This window comes from Alternaria burnsii (assembly GCF_013036055.1).
Source record: "Alternaria burnsii strain CBS107.38 chromosome Unknown 740, whole genome shotgun sequence".
Classification (NCBI taxonomy): Eukaryota; Fungi; Ascomycota; class Dothideomycetes; order Pleosporales; family Pleosporaceae; genus Alternaria; species Alternaria burnsii.
The window spans coordinates 301172-323063 of NW_024066112.1; the positions used below are offsets into that span (position 1 = coordinate 301172).

The 21892-nt window shown below is 51.1% G+C and overlaps 9 protein-coding genes across 9 annotated transcripts; 4 read left to right on the top strand and 5 right to left on the bottom strand.

The window, feature by feature from the left end:
• Window positions 1-252: 252 nt before the first annotated feature.
• Window positions 253-6659, bottom strand: GT037_004944 (uncharacterized protein; the record flags this gene model as incomplete). The annotated part of the gene is made up of 12 exons (XM_038929991.1): window positions 253-808; window positions 860-873; window positions 941-1170; window positions 1219-1860; window positions 1917-1930; window positions 1990-2188; window positions 2239-2699; window positions 3564-3667; window positions 3714-4551; window positions 4601-5817; window positions 5865-6214; window positions 6263-6659. 12 exons carry the CDS (start codon window positions 6657-6659, stop codon window positions 253-255), a joined length of 5022 nt encoding a protein of 1673 aa, XP_038786941.1.
• Window positions 6660-6950: 291 nt separating this feature from the next.
• Window positions 6951-9320, bottom strand: GT037_004945 (heat shock protein mitochondrial precursor; the record flags this gene model as incomplete). The annotated part of the gene is made up of 1 exon (XM_038929992.1): window positions 6951-9320. One exon carries the CDS (start codon window positions 9318-9320, stop codon window positions 6951-6953), a length of 2370 nt encoding a protein of 789 aa, XP_038786942.1.
• A 433-nt stretch (window positions 9321-9753) lies between these two features.
• Window positions 9754-10728, top strand: GT037_004946 (elongation factor 1-beta; the record flags this gene model as incomplete). The annotated part of the gene is made up of 3 exons (XM_038929993.1): window positions 9754-9833; window positions 10063-10448; window positions 10499-10728. 3 exons carry the CDS (start codon window positions 9754-9756, stop codon window positions 10726-10728), a joined length of 696 nt encoding a protein of 231 aa, XP_038786943.1.
• Window positions 10729-11504: 776 nt separating this feature from the next.
• Window positions 11505-12650, bottom strand: GT037_004947 (uncharacterized protein; the record flags this gene model as incomplete). Its single annotated transcript, XM_038929994.1, has 1 exon — window positions 11505-12650. The coding sequence occupies one exon, from the start codon at window positions 12648-12650 to the stop codon at window positions 11505-11507; it is 1146 nt and encodes a 381-aa protein (XP_038786944.1).
• Window positions 12651-13696: 1046 nt separating this feature from the next.
• GT037_004948 (major facilitator superfamily) lies at window positions 13697-15693 on the top strand (the record flags this gene model as incomplete). Its single annotated transcript, XM_038929995.1, has 4 exons — window positions 13697-14473; window positions 14531-14694; window positions 14755-15382; window positions 15436-15693. The coding sequence occupies 4 exons, from the start codon at window positions 13697-13699 to the stop codon at window positions 15691-15693; spliced, it is 1827 nt and encodes a 608-aa protein (XP_038786945.1).
• A 778-nt stretch (window positions 15694-16471) lies between these two features.
• On the top strand, window positions 16472-17487 carry GT037_004949 (major facilitator superfamily; the record flags this gene model as incomplete). The annotated part of the gene is made up of 2 exons (XM_038929996.1): window positions 16472-16537; window positions 16606-17487. The coding sequence occupies 2 exons, from the start codon at window positions 16472-16474 to the stop codon at window positions 17485-17487; spliced, it is 948 nt and encodes a 315-aa protein (XP_038786946.1).
• Window positions 17488-17792: 305 nt separating this feature from the next.
• Window positions 17793-18659, bottom strand: GT037_004950 (uncharacterized protein; the record flags this gene model as incomplete). Its single annotated transcript, XM_038929997.1, has 1 exon — window positions 17793-18659. One exon carries the CDS (start codon window positions 18657-18659, stop codon window positions 17793-17795), a length of 867 nt encoding a protein of 288 aa, XP_038786947.1.
• Window positions 18660-18706: 47 nt separating this feature from the next.
• On the bottom strand, window positions 18707-19080 carry GT037_004951 (uncharacterized protein; the record flags this gene model as incomplete). Its single annotated transcript, XM_038929998.1, has 2 exons — window positions 18707-18820; window positions 18886-19080. The coding sequence occupies 2 exons, from the start codon at window positions 19078-19080 to the stop codon at window positions 18707-18709; spliced, it is 309 nt and encodes a 102-aa protein (XP_038786948.1).
• Window positions 19081-19335: 255 nt separating this feature from the next.
• GT037_004952 (uncharacterized protein) lies at window positions 19336-21706 on the top strand (the record flags this gene model as incomplete). The annotated part of the gene is made up of 7 exons (XM_038929999.1): window positions 19336-19441; window positions 19504-20035; window positions 20107-20395; window positions 20659-20722; window positions 20769-21514; window positions 21567-21593; window positions 21644-21706. The coding sequence occupies 7 exons, from the start codon at window positions 19336-19338 to the stop codon at window positions 21704-21706; spliced, it is 1827 nt and encodes a 608-aa protein (XP_038786949.1).
• Window positions 21707-21892: the final 186 nt, after the last annotated feature.

The window sequence follows — 21892 nt, forward strand, 5'->3', positions numbered from 1 at the left end:
ATCTCTCCACTCAAAAACGGCGTCGCACAGCCATCGTTCGATGTGCGTTAATCATACATTGATGCTGTCGGCTAGCTGAGTCATCGTCATCTCTCCTGTGTCTTCGGAGTACTCATCGTCCATTTACTGAAATAGCATTCCCTGCTCTGAGTCCTACTTCTTCCTGTTCATCCTCGCGAGAAAAGATACTGTCGGTTCAATTACCGGCTGACTAAATAAGGTAGCTGTCAAGCTGCACAACATTGATTGCAATCATACAAAGCTGAATTCTGGCATCTGCATGTCAATCCCCGTATCGATAAAACCATTCAAATATCGTGACCCCGCAAACCAGTCTTGAATCGAATTATGGCTCACACATCCGGTGTCATAGCGCGTGCCTGATTCATCAGATCCTGATGCGTTGTTAACCTCGAATTCGGGGATGTAGAATTCTTGTCCCTTGGTTGCCATACCTGCCGCATGTTCCGCCGTCGACCACATGGGATCAGACACGAAGCCAAGAGCGCTCAGGTGCGGACCAAATTGTGCAATGGTATCAAGGTCGATTGGGGCGTCTGCATTTATCGCATCAGTGTATCCTTGTTCCGAGCCCGAGGACGATGGCATCTGGGCATTCTGACGCTCTTGAATCTTTGCCTGGATGTAGAAGCCAGCAACTTTCGAGAAGAGGAGACACATCTTGTACAGCTTTTCTGCGCCTGCAGAGAATTCTCGACACGACTCGAGACTTGTGACGAAGTCTGCAAGAGACTTCAGATCTGTGGGATCAGTTTGCTGTATCGCATTGCTGAACAAGACCATAAACCTGATGGGGCTAGATTAGTGCATCGGTATGTAATCTTAGAGGTCATCTTACGGGGTGAGTGGAGCCTGTAATGATGTTAGTGTGCTGAAAATGTTGAGGCACATCATCAGAGTTCTTCGGTACTAGACATACCTGGAGGATTGACCATTGAACGTATCCTGCCCATAACTCTGTCTTCTCACCAGTGTTAAATCTAGCATTACTTCGCATATGTGCTGTAAGCGCAGCTCGGGAAGATTCAAGACATTCTTGGCTGAAGGTGCTGTTGTCCAAACTTGTTGCTCGCTGTATGAGTGCGCAGGTCGAGTAGTGCACTACAACGTCGGCGTAGAGGAAGACGCTCTCCAAGCGACTGGAAACAACTAACACATATCAGTTGAACGTTTTCATTGGCGTTCAGTGCAACTGACTATGCGTATCCGTATCGGGCTCCAAAGCGACTTGGCTTTCATGCCGAAGTTTCCTGCGCTTGGACGGCACTTCGGTCTCGTTTAAGCTCAGATTCTTCTTCATATCCATGATGCTTCCTTGTCCTCGTTCAATCCAAGCCTTGTTCATCGCTTCTACGAGAGCAGCGGCGGTCCGGGATCGCTCTTCGGACGGCTTGCGGAACGCAACTGGACTGTAAAGTTTTTCGTAGATCTGCCCCGAGACCTTAGCCACCTTGACCCAGTAAATCAACTTGTCGCCTCCTTTAAAGCCATTGGGCGCTGTCTCCCTCATAGCGAGAAGAGGTAACGATACATCCCAATCATGGATTCGACTCACGCGGCCTAAGCGCAGTGACAATTGCTTTTCAAACATGCACACAAACCAGAAAATGTGCATCTTGAATCTCTGTTCTTGTTTTGTATCATATTTCATCGTTTCGAATCGGTGGTAGCCTAGATTCTGGCATAATTCGGCGGCGTTGGAGACTAGAACCCAGGCAAGCGAGGGCCTACACTGCTGAATCGCGCAGGCTGTACCCACACAAAGAGCTACAGCATTCTCATAGGTCGCAGAATAGAACATGCCGAGTTGACTCAAGGCAATTTCCGTATGTTTTTTGGCTACGGTTGACCTACGTTAGCAGATATAAAGGTAGTGAGGATGTGTGCGGCTTTACCCAATAGAGCATATCTGAACATGGTCAGTGATGTCACCATTGAGAAACAAGGATGTGATACAGCTACACATACTCTATCAAGGTTTTCCTATCGATACCACTCCATGGCGTCATTGAAAACCATGTGAAGAGGTTGAAAAGCACACCGTACGCTAGAAGACGACGCGCAGTGCCGCATGTGGCTGGATGAAAATATGCATCCTCGATGATCTCACATAATGTCTCCAACTTCAGCATTGAGGAAAGATTAGCAAACATCAAGTTCGGTGCTTCTGTAAGACAGTCAGCAGCTTCCAAGGTCATTTCGGATAGGCTGAAATACTCAAAGCTTTATCTAAAACAGACGTCACAGTCTCCCAAGGCGGCCGTTCCAGCGTTTCGCTATCGACACTTGCAAGGGTGCGGTCGAGCAAGGGTTGGTTGAGTGAAATTGTTAAAGCTGTATCTTGGTTGTGCCGAGTGACCAACTCCTCCATTGCTGTCAACGCGGCTCTGACTTCTGCATTTTGACCCACTGACGGTGTTTCGCCCACTACCTGAACGAGCAAATTTCTGACATAGTCTGACTGCGTGTTGTTTCCAGTCTTGCCTTCGAAATGCGCAGGTGTCTTCACGGCCGGAACGACAATGCTGTCAAAAAGTCGGCTTTGCGGCCTCCTTACCTGGCCGACCGACTCCCCGGAGGGTGCAGGAGTCTGGTTGCTTTCCAATTTGGAGGCGATACTGGCAAGAGCATCTTCGATGTTGGTAAGACGGTCGTCGAGGCCATCTATCTTCTTCTCACTGGACGAATTAGACACAGGCCCAAGGACGGCTTGGAAGACGTACTATTCTTGAGAAATATGAATTCGCCTATGACCCTTTTCTGGAAGAGCCGTGGTTCTGCAGACTTGGCTCGTCAGCAGCCACGTTGAACCGTAAGACATACGGTCTGTTCATCGAACCAGGGTGCTTGACCAACGACACAACTCATCGCAAAGATCAAGTGTGTGCTAGCATCTTCACTTACTACTCTTGTTCGCTCTACATTGCGAGCATGGCACCTGCCTATCGCATCGAGTTTTCTTGGTTCTGCAGGAATCACACTTCGAGCGGGCCGTTAGGGCTGTAGCATCATATGGATGACCGATCGTACCGCACGTTTGCCTGTAACCCCTTCAGGCAATCCATTCATATCTCCATCCATATCCGCCGTTGTAGAGGGTCAGTAGGAAACCCAAGTTACGCTGTTGACACGTGTATGTTGAGACGGACAAACCAATTCCGGAAGTTGAGTTCCAGGCCCGTGCAGGCCCAATGTGGACCCAAACCTTGGAACTCATGAGCCAGCGTGAACCACCGGGATCCGGCGGACCCGGCGACTCCGCGACACGGCTGAGCGAGATTCTAGGCTTTTCGCGTCGCTGCAATGGAATAACATACTCTGAAGACTGGAACATGACCTCGCCGACAATCGCTCCAATATCGATTATCTCATCTGGATATTCACTATTGAACGGAGATGTTGGTGTTCTCATCAGCACAGGCTCCCGCCACGTCCGCCGGAACCCAACGCGTCTCTTGACCACCTTTATACCGCACTGTTCCATCTCATCCCATCTGTGTTCCATCTTGCATATCATATGCTATTACCACATCATCCCTCACCATTTACGTGAATCAATACTTGTAGAAACAGTCAGTATGTCCGCCAAGGTGGCCTTTGGGTCTTGGTACAAATCTGCTTCAAGGAAGGCTCTTGCAATTTGCTCCTGATTTCACGTTAAACAGTATTCTCAGACGCATGATATCACATACCACTTCTTCGAGTTCCGCAACTTCATCTTCTGGCATCTGACAACAGGCAGCCACAAGATCCTCACCTCGCATAGAAAGCAGAATGAGTTTCTCTGCACGTTGAACGATCTCCTGAGGAACGCCGTTCAAAGCTGCACAGCATGTACCGAAACTTGAATTGCTGCGACCCTCGCGGAAGTTGTAGAGGTACGTTATTTGATCACTGACTTCCGAAGCGTCGACATCGATGCGTACCTCCATGTGGCCGAGGGCAAGCGCAGGCCTTGGTTTGAGTAGGCTCATCTCGAATATTTCGTGGAAATGCGTGGCACCTATCACTTTTGGCCGCTCTGAGCCTAAACTCACTAAGTGTTCCATGACTGCGCATGCTAGACCGGCTCCATCACTGGACTCAGTCCCCTTGCCAAACTCGTCTATGATGAGCAAGCTTCGGCGGGTAGCTAGACTCAGCGCGAGTGATATCTGCTGGAGATCTATCATGAAGGCACTCTGGGCACGAGATACTGTTTCGCGGGTCGTAACTCTGGATAGGATCTTGTCTGTCAGTCCGATATTTGCGCTGTCTGCAGGAACGAAGCTTCCGACATGCGCCATGTATACGATGAGGGCGACTTGCTTGAGGTAGACGCTTTTGCCCGAGTAGTTAGGTCCAGTCAGGACGAGCATACTTGGGTTGTCCTTGTAGTCGTATGCATGTCGAGCTGCAGAGCTGGTGGATGTTTGAGTCCTGGTGCCGCAGCTCTCATCGGCTTCTTCAAAGCTTCTATCACCCTCGCCGCCTCTCAAGTATGTATTGTTCGCGACAAAAGATGGCACGGTAAGTTCTTGCAGTATGTGCCTGCACCAAAGTCAGCAGTTATGCATTAAGTGTCAACAAGTAGACTCACCGCCCCCCTTCGATGCGTACGACATTCTCGCGTGTCATACGAGGGCGACAGAGCTTGTAGATTTTCGCGCCTTGCGCCAAGGCTAGCAGACTATCTAGTTCTCCGCAGATGTCCGAACAGGATGTTAACAGTTCTTCATATTGCAGCAAGAATTGAGCGAGCTCATGGCTAATCTCAATTTCGCGATCCGAGATGATACCGTAAACGTCACCGAAGTGATCATCCATTTCTCGCGTTTCGCTGTTCTTGAAGTAGACTTGCTCTTCGGTAGAGAACATCCTCTCCCAAGGACTATCGAAAGTACCGTCATAGACCGCGTTTCCGGTCACTTGATCAACGGGGGTAGTGCAGAGAAAGCCGATCTGCGGGAAGTAGATGACATTCAGCGTAGCTCTGATGTCGGAAGGCATCTTTTCGGACAGCTTCCGTGCAACTCGATTGAGGAAGTCGTCGAGACTATCCAACGTGTGCTTCATCTGGTCCAGCTCCTCGTCAATCCCTGGTAGGATGATGGTGCGACCTTCCTCTGTCGAGCGTTCCAAGTCAATGGTTTCGCTGATCCTCCTTCCGATCTGAGCAAGATGGTACCCTTCAAATTGCTCAACCACCTTGTTCCTGATTGCCAAAGTCTCTCCACGTATTATATCCAACAGCGTGTCCTTGATCTTAAGTGCATAGAATACGAACGCTCGGATTGATGTCCATATGCTCTTGGAGAAGCCTCTAGCCCCCTTTGTCGAACCACCCACACCTTTTCTCAGATTCACCATCATGACACGCATGTTGCCAACACTCTTCAAACTTTGTACGAGACTCTGTAGCGGAGGATCGTTGTCTGGGCGGGTGAAGACCTCGAGAGCGCTCAATCTTTCGTTGACCACATCAAGGTTGAGGCTAGGACGAAGGAACTGCTGCCGAAGTAGGAATCTTCCTTGCGGCGTCCGCGCCAAGTGGTGGAATAGACCATACACAGACAGGCTCTCTTTTTCACCAGAGCTGGTTTTGGTCGGCCCTTTGTTGTGCGAATGCGGATGGGATTCGGCACCCATGATCTGTAGAGAGTGAAGTGTGTCTGCGTTGATGAACATCGTCTCTCGTAGACTGAACATCTCCAAAGTTGCGATACGGAACATCAAGTATGCTGCACGGTCACCCGGAAGGTATGCAACAGCGCGTCGACGTTGAAGATACGATACGAGTGCTCCGGCGCAGCCAACCTACTCAGTATTAGTGGCGTGGATCCCTGCGAGGAATGGAACGTTACTGTGGAACGACTTTCAAGGTCGACCCAACCTGCGAGCCGGAGCAGTTGACCTTGTTGACCTATCGTCCCCTCTCCATCCAAGTGATCCATGGGCACGATCTCTCCCGGAATCCGGAAGCTGACGCGAGTGCCATGTTCCTGGCCTAGGCGCAGACTGACGAGCTTGTTTTTCCCAACTTCGTAAGAGAACTCATTTGGTGGTCTCACCTCTAAGATGAATGGAAGGCGAAATTGATCGTTGTCACTATGTGCGTAGTCGGCATTCGCAGCCTCTGGATCAAAGCGCTCAATCACCTTGTCGTCAATCTTTGTCGATAACAGAATCACCGTCGGCTCGACAAATGTTCTTACTGTGGTTTCATTAGTAGCCCACCCACGTTTAGTGTCGAAGAACATACGGGCTTCGATGACATCAACATCTCCACACTGAATGTCTTCCATGAAGTACAGCTTCTCGTCTCTTGCAACATAGTAACAACATCCCACCGTACCACGCGGCGTCAGATCAACGGCCATGATAACCTCGATCAATGTATCATCATTCTCTTCGGCTTCATCACGAGCTTCGGAAGGCGTGTCCTTTGACGTGTCCGGAAAAGGTCCTCTTCGAACCTGTTCGCGAGGCCTGCTCGGTCCAGAGGGCGCATTAGAAGCGGCACGATTAGAGGAAGCCCGCGAACTGCTGGTGGAAGCGGGCGTGCGACTGATCTGACTACTGTGGTTGCTGCGAGAAGAAGCGCTACTGCGATTACCCTGATGCCGACGCGGAGGCCTGATAGTATGATCGCGCGCCATCGCCTTGATCGAGGATGGTGATTTTGCTGGTCACAGCACTTTGGTGAGGTGAGATAACAGTGGGTGAAGTGAGTTGAGAGGAACGGAGGAAGTCGCATGGAAGCGATTACGTGACGCGTGCCTTCCGCAAATACAAAATACTGAACCTGATCAGGGTATCATATGCATTGATACAGTCTACAGAGAGGAAATCGTTTACCTACAAACATCGCTAATGCTACATCATTATGTATATGCGATAGTACAGTTTACATTCTGTTATACAGTCATATCATCGTTAGTCATACTGGTTCATGCGGCAGCGACGGTGAGACCGGTGCCTTCCTCGTTGATGGCGACCTTGGCGGTGTCCCCACTGCGAATCTCTCCACGGATTATCCTGTCCGCTAAGCTGTTGCCAATCTCTCTTGCAATGAGTCTGTTCAGTGGCCGAGCACCGAACTTCGGGTCGTATCCCCGATCACATAGCCATTGCTTGGCTTCGTCCGGACATTCTAATACGATTCTGCGATCGTCCAGTCGCTGCTGCAGTTCCTTCAAACGGATGTCAACGATGTCTCTGAGCGCTTCGCGTGACAGACGGCGGAAGACGATGAACTCGTCGAGACGGTTGAGGAATTCCGGTGGGTATGTGGCGGAAACGATATCCATGACAGCGCTGCGTACTGCTGGCGAGATCTCGCTGGAGTCCTTGTCCACCGAGTGCAGAACGTCATCGCCGACGATGATATCGGCTCCAAGGTTCGATGTCATAACGATGATGGTGTTACGGAAATCAACCTTGTGGCCCTGAGCATCAGTAAGGAACCCTTCGTCAAGCACTTGCAAAAGCAGTGTTGAGATGTCTTTGTGGGCCTTCTCCCATTCATCGAACAGGAGGACTGCATAGGGCTTTCTTCGGACAGCTTCAGTGAGCTGGCCGGCATCCTCATACCCAACATAGCCTGCAGGAGAACCGATGAGGCGCGAGACGGTATGCTTCTCGCTAAACTCGCTCATGTCGAATCGAATGACAGCCTGGGGAGTGCTGAAGAGATACTCTGCCAACCTCTTGCAAACTTCAGTCTTTCCTACACCAGTCGGTCCCAACATCATGAAAGAAGCGATGGGCCGGTTCTCGCCAGATAGGCCAGCTCTCTGCAGACGAATGGCGTTTGCAACAGATTTTAGAGCCTCATCCTGACCCTTCACGTATTGGCGCAGAGTGTCTTCCATGTGAATGAGCTTCTCACTCTCGCCCGAGTTGAGCTTGGACAGTGGGATGCCAGTCGTACGGGATACGACAGACGCGATATCGTCTGCAGTAACAGAGTCATGCAGTAAAGAGCCCTGTCGATTGGCCCCTGCAGTGACTTCTTCGTCTTTGGGAAGTTTCTGCTCTAGCTCAGGGATCCTGCTGTATTGCAGCTCACCAGCCTTCGCAAAGTTACCCTCTCGGCGGGCTTGCTCAAGCTCGAGCTTCGCCCTCTCAAGGTTTGTCTGCGCGTTTTTGATCTCATCGAGCTCGGCTCGCTCCTTTTCCCATTTCTCGGTCAACACCTTCACTTCGTCTTGCTTTTGTTTCAAAGTTTGCTCAAGACGCTCACGTCGCTCTTTGCTGGCGATATCGGTCTCCTTGCGAAGTGACTCGAGCTCGATTTGAATTGTCATGATCTGGCGGTCGAGCTCTTGGATCGCGTCGGGCTTGCTCTCTTGCTGGAGGCGTAGCGCACTGGCAGCCTCGTCTACCAAATCAATAGCCTTGTCTGGAAGAAATCGGTCCGTGATATATCGGTTACTGTACGAAGCAGCGGCGACTAGAGCGTTATCGGTAATGCGCACACCATGATGAACTTCGTATCGTTCCTTGATACCGCGCAGGATCGAGATAGTGTCTTGTACGGTCGGCTCGCCTACTAGAATTGGTTGGAATCGTCTCGCAAGCGCTGCGTCTTTCTCAATCTGTCGATATTCGTTGAGTGTTGTCGCTCCACAGAGTTGTAGCTCTCCACGGCTAAGCGCAGGCTTCAGAAGGTTGCTAGCATCAATGCTACCCTCTGCTTTACCCAAGCCTAGCAATGTGTGTAGCTCATCCACAAATAGTATGACACCCTTGTTGGCCTCCTCGACTTCCTTCAAGACGCTCTTGAGTCGCTCCTCGAAATCTCCCCGGAATTTCGCGCCAGCAATAAGGGATCCGAGGTCGAGGGAGATGACGCGCTTGTCTTTGATCGATTCGGGTACGTCACCTTTTACGATGCGCTGTGCTAGGCCTTCAAGAATCGCCGTCTTTCCTGTTCCTGCAGAGCCTATCAAGACGGGATTGTTCTTTGTTCGTCTCGACAGAATTTGGATGGTACGTTGAATTTCGCCGTCTCGCCCGATGACTGGATCTAGTTTGCCATCACGCGCTCGCTCCGTAAGATCTACACCATATTGTTCCAAAGCAGGCTTTTCCGGCTCACCACCCAGGTTCATGCGATGCGTTCCACCTGGAGGTTGCGGTCGGCCTCCGCTTGCATATGTCCTCGACGAAACAAGCGGTCTTAGGAGCTTCTGTTGCTGAGGCAATCGTGATGCGGATGCGTTGAGACATAACGGCGATGTACGAATGGGAAGTGATCGTGGGATGGAGGGTGAGGCGATGCGCCTCGCGGCTATGCGTGCTCTGCTGGTCAGCATGACGATGTCGGAGTCAGAAAACGAGCAAGATTCAGATTGGGGAAGACGGAAGTGGCATCATTATATTCGTGACTGATGGGGCGAGCACAGGCTTCGGCGAAGATGCGCGGTGGTTCGACAGCTTTCTACGCGTTTATGAGCAAACATTTCAGGCTTCAACATCCACAGCCAATGCAGGCAAAGGCCGAGGAGAACGGGTGGGACCGACTCGTATGCATGCGAGGTCCAGATGCATAAAGGTAAATGACTGTGGCTGGCACGGTGTCTCCGTCGCTGTCATTGTCGCGGGCAGGGAGGGGCACGTGCTAGCGCCAAGGCTAGCGTGTTTTTCTCAGCGCAATTTCCTCCATCAAAAACTGCGGTCGTCCCTCTCTTTCTCGACACAACAACTTCGATTCCTCCATTCCATACTCGCAACCACACAACTGCAAATATGGGTTTCACCGATCTTGTCTCCGAAGCAGGCCTGACTCTCCTGAACAACTATGTCAAGACCCGCAGCTACATCGTTGGGTAAGTTCCTACCCCGCCTTGCATTTCGTCCCGCTTTGTATTTTCCCACTGCATCGCGTCGCACTCCCACCCTTTCATGATGAGAACAATTGGTCCGTGTTAATGAGGCGGCTTAAGACCCCGCTATCTGAATACAAAACCACGCGCTTGTCGCAACTCTGATCTATCCCTCGTTTCTGCTGCATCTTATCGAGACACCATGGACGAGTCATCAGCTAACATGCCCCAGCTACTCCCCATCGCAGGCCGATGTAAAGGTCTACCAGCAGATCAAGCAAATCCCTGCTCCCGAGAAGTACCCATACGCATGGAGGTGGTACAACCACATGCTCACCTTCGAGGCTGAGTTCGACTCCCTCCCCGGTGACCCAACCAAGGACTTCACTGCCTACGGCCCCGAGTCCTCCGAGCTCACCCTCAACCCCGCCAAGGCCCCTGAGAAGGAGGCTGAGGACGACGACGACGAGGTCGACCTGTTCGGCTCCGACGACGAGGAGGAGGACGCTGAGGCTGCCCGCATCAAGGAGGAGCGCCTTGCTGAGTACAACAAGAAGAAGGCCGGCAAGACGAAGCCTGCTGCCAAGTCCATCGTCACCCTTGACGTCAAGCCATGGGGTATGTTTTTCGGCTCTGCTTTATTCTACTTGTGTACTAACAGCTTCCAGATGACGAGACAAACATGGACGAGCTCAAGGCGAACGTTCTCTCCATTGAGAAGGACGGTCTCGTCTGGGGTGCCTCCAAGTTGGTCGCTGTCGGTTTCGGTATCAAGAAGCTCCAGATCAACTTGGTCGTCGAGGACGAGAAGGTCTCGCTGGACGAGCTCCAGCAACAGATCGAAGAGTTCGAGGACCATGTCCAGTCCACCGACGTTGTCGCTATGCAGAAGTTGTAGACGACTTGCTGTTGGCGCGCGTGATGTTATGACCTTTTGACGAAGACTATGCATGATCATGACGGACGGTTATAACGTCTTTATGAGCAGTTGCTAGACGAATACCAAAATCACGACATGGTAGAGATACCAACTTCCCACTGTGGGATCAACAACACATTTTGCCACTTATGCACTTGTGACTTGATCAATCGCGTAACGGGGATATTGACGTGGTGGTTGGTGACCGACTATGTCGAGCTTGACTACACTGCGTGCTTCTATGGGCTATCGCTAAGCTCGAGCTTCATCTCGTATTGAACATTAATGAAGTCTGCCTCCGTGACGTACCTGAGTGTTAGGCACGGCTTCACACGAGCCATGTTCTCATCGATGCTATCGCTGCGCCCAATCGCAAGCTCTGGGTGCGGCCATATAATAGTCGAGTTGACATTCAGCCTTTACGCAATCCACACAAGAGTAGAGATCGCGCTACATCAGGCGACATGACCCCTCTTCAAAGGACCAAACTAGAGCCTGAAAGCAAGGTACTGGTATCATCAGCCACCACGGGGATGTCTTTGATCCACGCATCGGAAACCACGAAGCGGATCTCAGTGCGACTGTAGAGACACAGTTTAGCGGATCTAACATAAGTCGTGAGAACGATATGTTGTCGGGATTGGAATACTTGATTGCTGCGGAGTGATGAAATGATTCCTTGTTCTTCAGCGGGCAAGTAAGAAGCTTGAATCTATACGATACAGGCTTATGCTACATAAAAGAATGATGGGCGTTCATTCGTATAAGAGATCAACCTCGACTGTCTCTACAGTGGGCACTGGTATCTCTTCTCGATTATCCACCAGTAGACAGGCGAGCCTTGCTTCTTCTGTTGCTGCAAATTCCTCGTAGTCCGAGTCTACGAGACCTAATGATGCGAAGATAGTGCGCTCGTGGCCTAGCATTGTAGTCAGGTGACCATAGCTGTTATATGTCGAATAAGGAGGGCGTTTATGCCACCACTGCGCAACTAGTGTCCCGTCTAGTGTAATTTCATAGAGTGCCCAGGATTCATTCGGTTCATGCCGCGCCTCAGTAATAATATATCGAGAGTAGTGTAGGGTTTGAATACCTCTGTCGAAAGCTCGGCATATAACAAGCGGGTATGTTGCCCTTACATTACAGCACAAGATTGCGATCGTTAGGAGGAAGTCGTTCCGATCCAAACGATTGTGTGCAACAGAAATGATGTGTGAATAAGCTGGTATGATGTATTTGAAGTCGGAGATGAAAGATATTCCAACATCTCCAGAGAGGACACCAACAATCGAAATAACGAAACTGGCGCGCCAGACAGTATCGAGCAAGGATACAAAGTTCGAAACTCCTTTCGTTGAATTCTTGTTGCTCATGCTTGGAAGCATGGTTTCGTGGTCAAAGTGCAGGCAATGCGAACCCTGTTTACTATGCCCTGCGTAAACGATTCGTCCGGTATTTCGTCGGAAGAGGCGCATCTCATTTGTGATCCACGGGCGAAAAACGGTATATGTCAAGTCAAAGACGTGGTCCCCTTCCGTATCGTAGGCAGCAATGACTGTAATGTTCGTGTAAAGTGCTGAGAATGCTGCAACTTGCTTGATAAGATCCTTGGCAGGCAAGTTTTGATCGATAGAGATTATATCAATGAATATATATCGGATTCCTCGCTGCTTTGCAACGTTTATGACACTTGCAATGTTTCGGGAGCCCTTGGTTTGTAGGTCTCCATCCCAGCGCCACGAGACCACGGCGACCTGATCAGGATTCTCGAAGGGTATCTTCACGATTTGTGTAGGAAGATGCGGTTGCATGCTATCTGTCCCAATAACACCTGGCAGTAGCTTCTTCTCATCGATATCCTTCACATCCAGGGCAAGCCATTCGGATGGGGCTTCCGTCATCTTAAGCTGCTGGAGGCCTATCAAGATTGGAGGTTGATAGACAACGTGCAGACGTCTATGGATTGATGCGCATCACACTAGGAGTGACAGGCTGGAACTAAGACCAAGTAAGCAAATAGAACAAGGTTAAGGCATTATTCCGAACCTAGAACCTCTGATTTCGCATCCGATACTCTTGAAGGATATCAGTCTCGAGGTTTGGAGATGCTGACGCCTGCGGGGTAAATGCATCTTACCTATGTAACCGTGAGTTATCATCGTCGCTTAGCCAGAGTGAACTCAGCCTCCACCAACGGCCGGAACGACGTGATCACCCTCTGTACAGCGAAGAACATAAAAGCCGATTTTTTCCATCGTATACTCAACAGGAGATTGAGAGACTAGCCGGGAATATCGTTCAACTATTACTACGACACGAAGATGACAGTGCTGCTCTTGTCGACAGCGTAATCCCCGACTCACCGCGTCGTGCAGGCGTTGCAAATAAGCCTCGGCACATGCAGCCCTTCTACCCATCATCAGTAGTGCACATGTCTTCGATTCTGGCGTCATCGCTATGTTGTACGAAAGACAGGGCCGAACGTGGCAGCTTATTGCCGAAAGAAGTTGGTGGCTACTTATGGTCGACGCGGCTTCGCTCCTTCGGCATCTCAAAACGCCCGACGGCTGGACACTGGACACCGAACAACATCAAACACTGGAGCCAGCTTGAATGCCACACGTAGCACAGCCAGTATCTTGAAATCATGAGGCAAAAGAAAAAAAATTGTTATGAACTGTATGCACTGCAGAAGTCACGTTCGTTGTCTCAGCAAAACTCACGCTTTCCTTTTTGCGAGTATACCTCTCCGGCTGTTCGGTGTATTATGAAGTATCCGATCCGTTAAAGGCGAGCATCCGATTCAGTGAGATAACGGAGCGGAGGGTCGGACTTTCGTGCTTCTATAATCCATATGTTTGAGCATATGAACCAGGCATAATGTATACCATTTGCTTAGAATGTTTGGAGCACATACTATCGCATCATACTCAAAGTTACCACTACCATGGATGACCAAGACTGCTATGCGGAGAAGGGTGAACGATATGCTGGCCAAGATCACTTTCCACATGTACATAGGCCCATACCAGAGCTAAGCGAAGAAAGAGATGGAGATATTACACGTACTGGTAGCTCTTCAAGTACAGCAACCGGCTCAAATACAACACCGGATATCTCAGAAGCGAAACCCAGACCACCTCCCGAACAGCCGTCCGACACCGATGACCTCCACCACCACACGTCAACCTTGAGTCGCATCCACACACAACGAAGCCAACACTCCCACACCGTGGGTTCCATCTTCCGCAGCAGATCCTCTCGCTCCCGCCCCTTACCCGCCTTCGGAGCCGGAAAGCCCTACCCACCCCCCTTAGGCTCACAAGAAGACTACGTCGTAGAATTCGATGGACCCGACGACCCCTTGCACGCCCAGAACTGGGCCGTTAGGAAGAAGATCTCTACAGCTGCCATGTTGGGCTTCACGACCATGACGGCTGCATTTGCCAGCTCGATATTCAGTACAGCGACGAGGGAAATCTCGGAAAAGTTCGCTGTGGGATCTGTGGTTGCGACGCTGGGGACGTCGTTGTACGTGTTGGGATTCGCGACGGGACCGATTCTATGGGCGCCGTTTTCAGAGTTGAAAGGGAGGAGGTTGCCGCTTGTTATAGCGAGTTTTGGTTTTTCTGTGTTTGAGATTGCGTGTGCGACAGGCAAGGACTTGCAGACTGTGTTGATTTGTCGGTTCTTCTCGGGGTTCTTTGGGGCTTGTCCGATTACTGTGAGTAGCATTCGGCTTCCGTCTATGATTGAGCGTAGGTGCTGACATGAGATTTAGTGTGTTGCTGCAGTGTTTTCCGACATGTTTGGAAACAGGACAAGAGGAATGGCGACTGCTGTGTTTGCTGTCATGGTCTTTAGTGGTCCTTTCCTTGCGCCTTTCATCGGTGGTTTCATAGTCATGGACCCTGATCTTGGTTGGCGGTGGACTCAATACCTCGTGTAAGCACTTCCGCTGTCCCTGTAAGCTATACGCCACATATGTACTGATATACAATACAGCTCCTTCATGGGCTTCGCAGCCTTTACCCTCAACCTCCTCTTCCTATCCGAATCCTACCCACCAATGATCCTCGTCGCCAAAGCCGAAGAACTCCGCCGACGCACCAAAAACTGGGGTATCCACGCCAAGCAGGAAGAGATAGAAATCGACTTCCGCGAGCTGCTTGAGAAGAACTTTTCTAGACCCCTCAGGATGCTGGTCACGGAGCGTATTGTGCTGCTGTTGAGCGTATACATGGCATTCATCTACGGACTGCTATATCTCTTCCTCACAGCATATCCATTAGTCTTCCAGGGCGTCCACAGAATGAACCCCGGTGTGGGTGGTCTACCATTCTTCGGCGCGATTATAGGAGAGCTGTTGGCTGGCACTCTTGTCTTTGTTCGACAACCGGGATACCAGAAGAAACTCGCTGCAAATAATAACGTTCCCATTCCGGAATGGCGGTTACCAGAGGCCATTGCCGGTGGAGTTTGTTTCGCGGGAGGGATATTCTGGTTCGGATGGACAGGTTATAAGGCGGATATCTATTGGATTGTGCCTACGCTTTCTGGGCTATTGATCGGGTTTGGCATCATGAGTATTTTCCTGCAGGCGTTCAACTATCTCATCGACGCCTACCTTATGGTAAGAAAAGACTGTCCTTCACATGTTTTTGCGCATGCTAATGCACGGTCTAGTTTGCCGCCTCGGCGATTGCTGCGAACACGTTCCTTCGTAGTATCTGTGGAGCTGCGTTCCCTCTCTTCGCACGACAGATGTTTGAGGGCATGGGTATTGAATGGGCTGCTACGTTGCTTGGATGTGTTGCTGCTGTAATGGTCCCTGTGCCGGTTTGGTTTTACCTTCAAGGTGCGAAGATTAGGGAGAAGAGCGCCTATGCACCGACGAACAAGCCAGCTCCCATACCCTCAGACAATGAGATAGGAGAAGCATGAGGTGGTACTACAGGTACAGCTAGACCTTCGAGAGGATTACTTGCTCGTAGTCGTGGCAAATAGAGATTTTGGACTGCTGTACTATGAGACTTGACGGATTGTTATAGGTGAAGTGATGGACTGACAACAAATGAAGATTGCCTTTAAGCCCGGCCGCTACCATCCGGCTACGCGCTAAGAGACAAGCCGTCGAGGACCCTTCCTGCACGCCCGCCCATTCCCCTGCGCAAGCGCCCTCACCTTAAGTACCCCACTTCTCCTTCACCACCGCTCCAAATCCCCTTCTACGCATAATACAACATCATCGTCTATCCATGAAGATTGCCTACCCCGCATCTCTAACTGGCCCAGCATCTGTCGCAGATTAAGCGCTGCGCCACAGATGTCGAAGGGCAAAGATCGTCCATTGGCCAGCATTGCCGCCTTGTTTCACGCGTCGATCTTTACCCCTGGGCTGCGAATGCCGTTGAGCGCTCGCCAACATGCCTTAAATTAGATGTGAGGGATGCGAGACCCTGGCGGTTGATGATGACATCGGCTTGAGGCTGTGCAAGCCGTCTTGATTCTACCTTGACATTCACTCTCACAATCCTACTTGTAGCTGTCTAGCGCCACTCTTTCTTTAACGTCCCTCTGTTTGCGCGCGTATCTGCGATTCTGCGATTTCATTCTGCGACACTATAGCACAGTTCCGACGATTCCGCGCATGCTGGCCTGACGCAACCACGCTCCTTGTAGACACGATACCGAAGAGAAGTAAGAGGCAAGAACAGGAACCATGACGTTCAATTGTTCTACCGTCCCCGAGACGACAAACACAGATGCTGGAGTAGCAGGCGCAGGCGTACGTCTCGACTTTGAACCCAGGCGCGCAACCTACAAATGTCGTCCTACTGACCCCAAACCTCACAGACGCTTCTATCCTTTATAATAACAAACATGCTCTCCATCCTCCTCTCAGCCGCCATAATCCTCCTCGGCCTCCGCAAATCCACCTCCGCGCCCATATCCCGCAAACTCCTCCAATCCTTCTCCGACCAGCAAATCCTAACCGGAATCGGCATCCAATCCGTCGGCCTCGCGAAGATGAAAACCATGGTGCCGTACCACTTCTTCATCATCTGGCTCCTCTCGCTGCTATCCACCGCCACGAATCTTGCCACTTTACTCGCTCTGGTAAACGATTTCAAGAGAGACTGGGTGCTCCGATGGATCAGGCAGCTCCTGATGCTCATCAACATGTTCCTGGGGATATTATCTGGCATCTTCATCCTGCAAACTGTAATGAAGAACATGGAACCCAGGCTGCCGATTGCCTGTGTGTGGCAAGTGGAAAGCAAAGGCACAAGCTCCAACGCCGCCCTCTCCATCGCAGGCACCATTGCCGTAATCGCCGGCCAAGTCCTCACTTTTGGCTTCGCAACTTGGTACTTGCACAACCGCTCAAACCCAAAGTGGTTGAAGACTGTCCAAGTCATCGGCCTCTTTGCCTGTCTGGCCATGGGCGTCGGCGCTACGATTCGCGTCGTCTTGGAATCTCAGGCTTTTGGTACACCGCCGGAATCTGTGCATTTGGTTGGTCCGTCAGAAGGCAACTGGAGTTTTGGTCAACTACTGCCATTATTGCTGTTGGCGCTGCCGGTGATTAGTACGATTGAGATTGCGAGGGGGGAGGAGCTGAAGCCGAAGAGTAGGGTCGATGATGATACTGTGCCGCTGTTTGTGGGTGGGAACGACATGGAGTTTCAGCCTAATCCGCTAGTGGGGAGTGCGACGAATTTGTTTAGGAAGTAAAGGATAGTCGTAGAAATGGGATGAAATGAAGGGCGTTCTTGGGTGATGTAGATTTCTGTATAGATACCCTGTAAACTGAGATTTATAATTTGAAAACTTTCCTATACATGCTTATACATGCTATGTAGAATACATATCTTCGAAAGGAGCTTCGACTCGCTTCGTTGCTTGACGAAGCAGGTGGTCTTGTGATTTGCCGTGGTCGTCTGGTAGGCCTTCCCTGCGTTCCTTTCATTCATCAAGTCATCGTCATGATGCATGACTCTGTTTCGTCATGCGTTTTCCCATCCTGGCTTCCCTAATACCTACTCGTACTCCACAACCTGCCACCTATCCCCCATCTGCTCTACTGCCACCGTCTTCATTCTCTTTGCACTCTCGCCACTCCCCACAATACCACCATTATCTTTCTGGTTCGACACGACCAACGTATCCGTGACATGGTCCCTGAACGCACAACTATAATGCGTATGTCCAAAAGCCCACACCTTGACTGCCGGGCTCGTCCAACATAGTTCCATTGACAAATCGGAGCGAAAACCAGAACTCATGGAGCTAGAAGCGTGTTTTGGGTCAGTCGCGCGAGGATCAGTTGTAGGACAGTGGTGTGTCGCAACGATTATGCTCCTATGCTGTTCAGTCGCTTGGATGTGGCTGACTTGCTCGTTCAGCCACTCTACATCGCGGGTATGTTCTGTGCAACTTTTTTCAGGCGTCCAGTCTTGTATGCCACGTTCTTGGTTGTAGTCTTTCATTCTAGAACGAACCTCTGCAGCCTGATCGGGCTGAATGCTACTCCAGAGTGTGCAGCCCAGTACGGTCACCTGCTCATTGGGATCACACCGGTCGCGGAAGAGGAAGCTGAAGCGACCAGCGTATTCTTGTCTTGCCATATCCTCGAATTCTCGCATCTTCTCGACGGCATCTTCGAGGGTAGTCTGGTAAGCTTCGTGGTTGCCTAGGACGTAGAAGATGCGACAGCTGCGGTTCACGTCGAGGAGATTCCGCAGGAACACGAAGAGACCATGGTGCTTGACTAGGCCAATGTCCCCAAGTAGGAACAATACAGTGCCGGTGACGTTGAGCTTGGTGTGTAAGTACTGCGGATTGGTAATGGGATTTTCTAGGTGGATGTCGGAGACGATCTGAAGTTGCGGGGCGCGAAAAGTCATGGTGGGGCTAGGTGTATTAAAAGAGTTGTTTGTACGCGATGTCGTCCTCATGATCGCTCTGCTTGGTCCATGACCTTGGTTACTTCGTCTTCCTTGAAACGATGCATAAGCTTCAGTGAAGACGTGCTCGTCTCCTTAGCTTCGGCCTTGTCGATGTGGATCTAGTTGAACACTCAGGTACTCTGCGCATGGCAATATTATATCGTTGGTGTCCAGGTCTCCTTACCACCGGAGTGTCAAACTCGTACAGGCTCTTCCACTTTTCGTGGCCAGAGTCCATGACATTTATCTCCTCGTACTCGAAGGGTCTTTTCGCCCTGACATTCTGGACGACGGCTTTTGCCGTGTCGCACAGGCCGCATGGGGTTCGGGTGAAGAAGGTGATGCGGCAAGCGAGCAGACGGGAAGTGGCGCGGAACATGTTGGCGACGGGTTGACAACCACACACGCGGTAACGACTGCTTTGGGCGTACAAGACAGACGGGCAAGACCAAGTGGACGCGACGTGACGCCAAAGATGCAAAGCTCGAGGCCCAGGATTAAGCTCGCGCTTGGACCCCAATGACATCGGTGACTGCTCTGGCTGATTTCCAGAATATTCCGAAACAGCGGAACAAAATCTGGGGCATCACAACACTCGCCCCTCGTTAGGCGCGTATCTGCACAAAGCGATACCATGGCGAAGAAGTGTGTTCACAAGGGCTGCGGCAAGACGTACGACGACGACAACGAGGAGTGTGTTTACCATCCCGGCCCACCAAAATTCCATGAGGGGCAGAAAGGTAGGTCAGCACAGCCCAGTACACGCCGAGTAAGACGAGAATATGTTGACATGACGATGCAGGCTGGGAATGCTGCAAGCCTCGCGTCCTGACCTTTGACGAGTTCCTTGCAATCGAGCCCTGCACAAAGGGAAAGCACTCTGACGTCGACGACACCCCCAAGCCAGAACCCGTCCAGGCCCCAGACGTACCCAATGGCACCCAAGTCAACCTCGGATCGCTAGAGGAATCGCTGCCTGCGCCTGTGCCGAGACTACCTACCGCACAAGCTACGCCCAAGCCATCGGCTTCGCCCGCACCGCCGCCAGAGTCCGAAGACGACGACCCGAGTCTGGAGATCAAGGAGGGCATGACGTGCAGGCGGAAAGGATGCGGCGCTGTGCACAAAGGAGGCAATCGGGAAGAAGAGAGCTGTGTGCATCACCCTGGCGCGCCCATCTTCCACGAGGGCAGCAAGGGGTGGAGTTGCTGTAAGAGGAGGGTCATGGAGTTTGACCAGTTTATGAAGATCGAGGGGTGCAAGACAAAAGACAGACATCTCTTCGTCGGTAGCGGGAAGAAGAAAGAGGGCGAGGAGAAGCTGGAGACGGTTCGGTACGTTCCCTATGCCCTTCCCTCTTCCTGGCATCCGCCTCCAAAACCAGCTACTAACTATGCGCACACAGACACGACTACTACCAAACCGCAACCTCAGTTGTCGCCTCCCTCTACCTCAAGAAAATCGACAAGGCAACCGCCGTCATTGACTTCCAACCACAGCATGTCAAACTCGATTTGCCCACTACAGATAGCAAGCGCTACCAGACCGAGTTTCCCCTCTTCTCGACTATCAAACCTGAAGAGAGCAAGTTCAGAATACTAGGCACCAAGCTCGAGATGACCCTGGTCAAGGCGGATGGAGCTAGTTGGCCCGTTCTTAGGAGCGACGATAAACCTACTGGGGAGATGATACAGGTAGGCAGGGCGGGCAGGGCGTAGATGAGGTTGCCATGACAGGGGAGCTGCATAAATCAAAGATCATAGTAATGCATCAACGAAGTTACGTCCAAAACATGTATGCACCGCAAGTACGCACCTAAGAATAGTGAGCAAGTGGAAGAGGGGTGCTTATTAATCATGACGCACCTCGCGTTCTAGTAACTCCGCAGTTATGCAATCAGGAACCGCCATGACACCATTTGGTAGTTTACCAGTTGACTAAACATTGACTTTACCAGTTTACTAAACATTATTTCCAAGGTACTGAGGCGTGTAAGAGCGAGAAGCGCGGAAAGTGCACAAGTATAATAAGATCGTTTCGTCAAGGTCCCTGGTTGTCACATATCAGATACCAATTCTACTCCATCCTCTCATTGTCAAACATCAACACCGATAACAACATCAACAACAACGATATCGCCAAATAACTCCATACCAGCAATGCCACTCTCCAAGCTCATCGCCATCGTCGCCGGTGTTGGCCCTGGAACTGGCGCCTCCGTCGCCCGCAAGTTCTCATCTCACTACCCCGTCGTCCTGCTCGCCCGTAAACCAGAGAACTACGAGGGCCTTGCCAAGGAAATCAACAGCGCTGGCGGCAAAGCAATCGGCATCAGAACCGACGTCTCGTCCAAGGACAGTCTAGCCAAGGCGGTGGAAGGCATCAAGCAAGAATTCGGCCAAGACGTCGCCGCTGCTGCAGCAATCTTCAACGCCAGCGGACCCTTTATGCGAAAGCCGTTTTTGGAGATTCCAGCCGAAACATTCTCCTCTAGTCTCGATGTTTCTGCCATGGGCGGCATCTTGTTCTCGCAATCTTTCCTCCCGCTCCTGCTCAAAGGGGTGGGAAGCTCGGAACACCCGCCTAGTCTCATCTTCACGGGCGCAACGGCGAGCGTGAAGAGCAATGCGCAGATGGCGAGCTTTTCAACGGGCAAGTGGGCGTTGAGAGCGCTGAGCCAGAGTTTGGCAAGGGAGTTTGGCCCTCAGGGCGTGCATGTTGCGCATGCGATTATCGATGGGGTTATTGACATTCCGAGGACGAGGGAGTGGTTGAAGGATATGCCTGCCGAGGCTAAACTGAGTGCCGACGCGGTGAGTGTACTTGTTTCGATGGGTAAAAGGGGAAAAGGCTAATCAAGTGTAGATTGCGAATGATTACTGGTGGTTGCATGTGAGTCGACTTTCTAAGTGTAAAGTACTTCCATACTAACTACGCTTCAGACACAGCCCAAGACAAACTTTACATGGGAGATCGATCTCAGGCCTGCAATTGAGAAGTGGTAGGATATGAGTCGATTACGAGACCTTTTCGGAGCGAATGTGGGCGTGGACGTTTGGAAGGATGTCATTTGATGAGTGACGACTGAGAAAGGACGTAGTATGAGCTCTAACAGCAAGATTTCCCCTCTTCGGTAACAAACAAGTATACTTTGCCGAGGCGTAGATATCTTCGATCCGTCTTAGTACTGT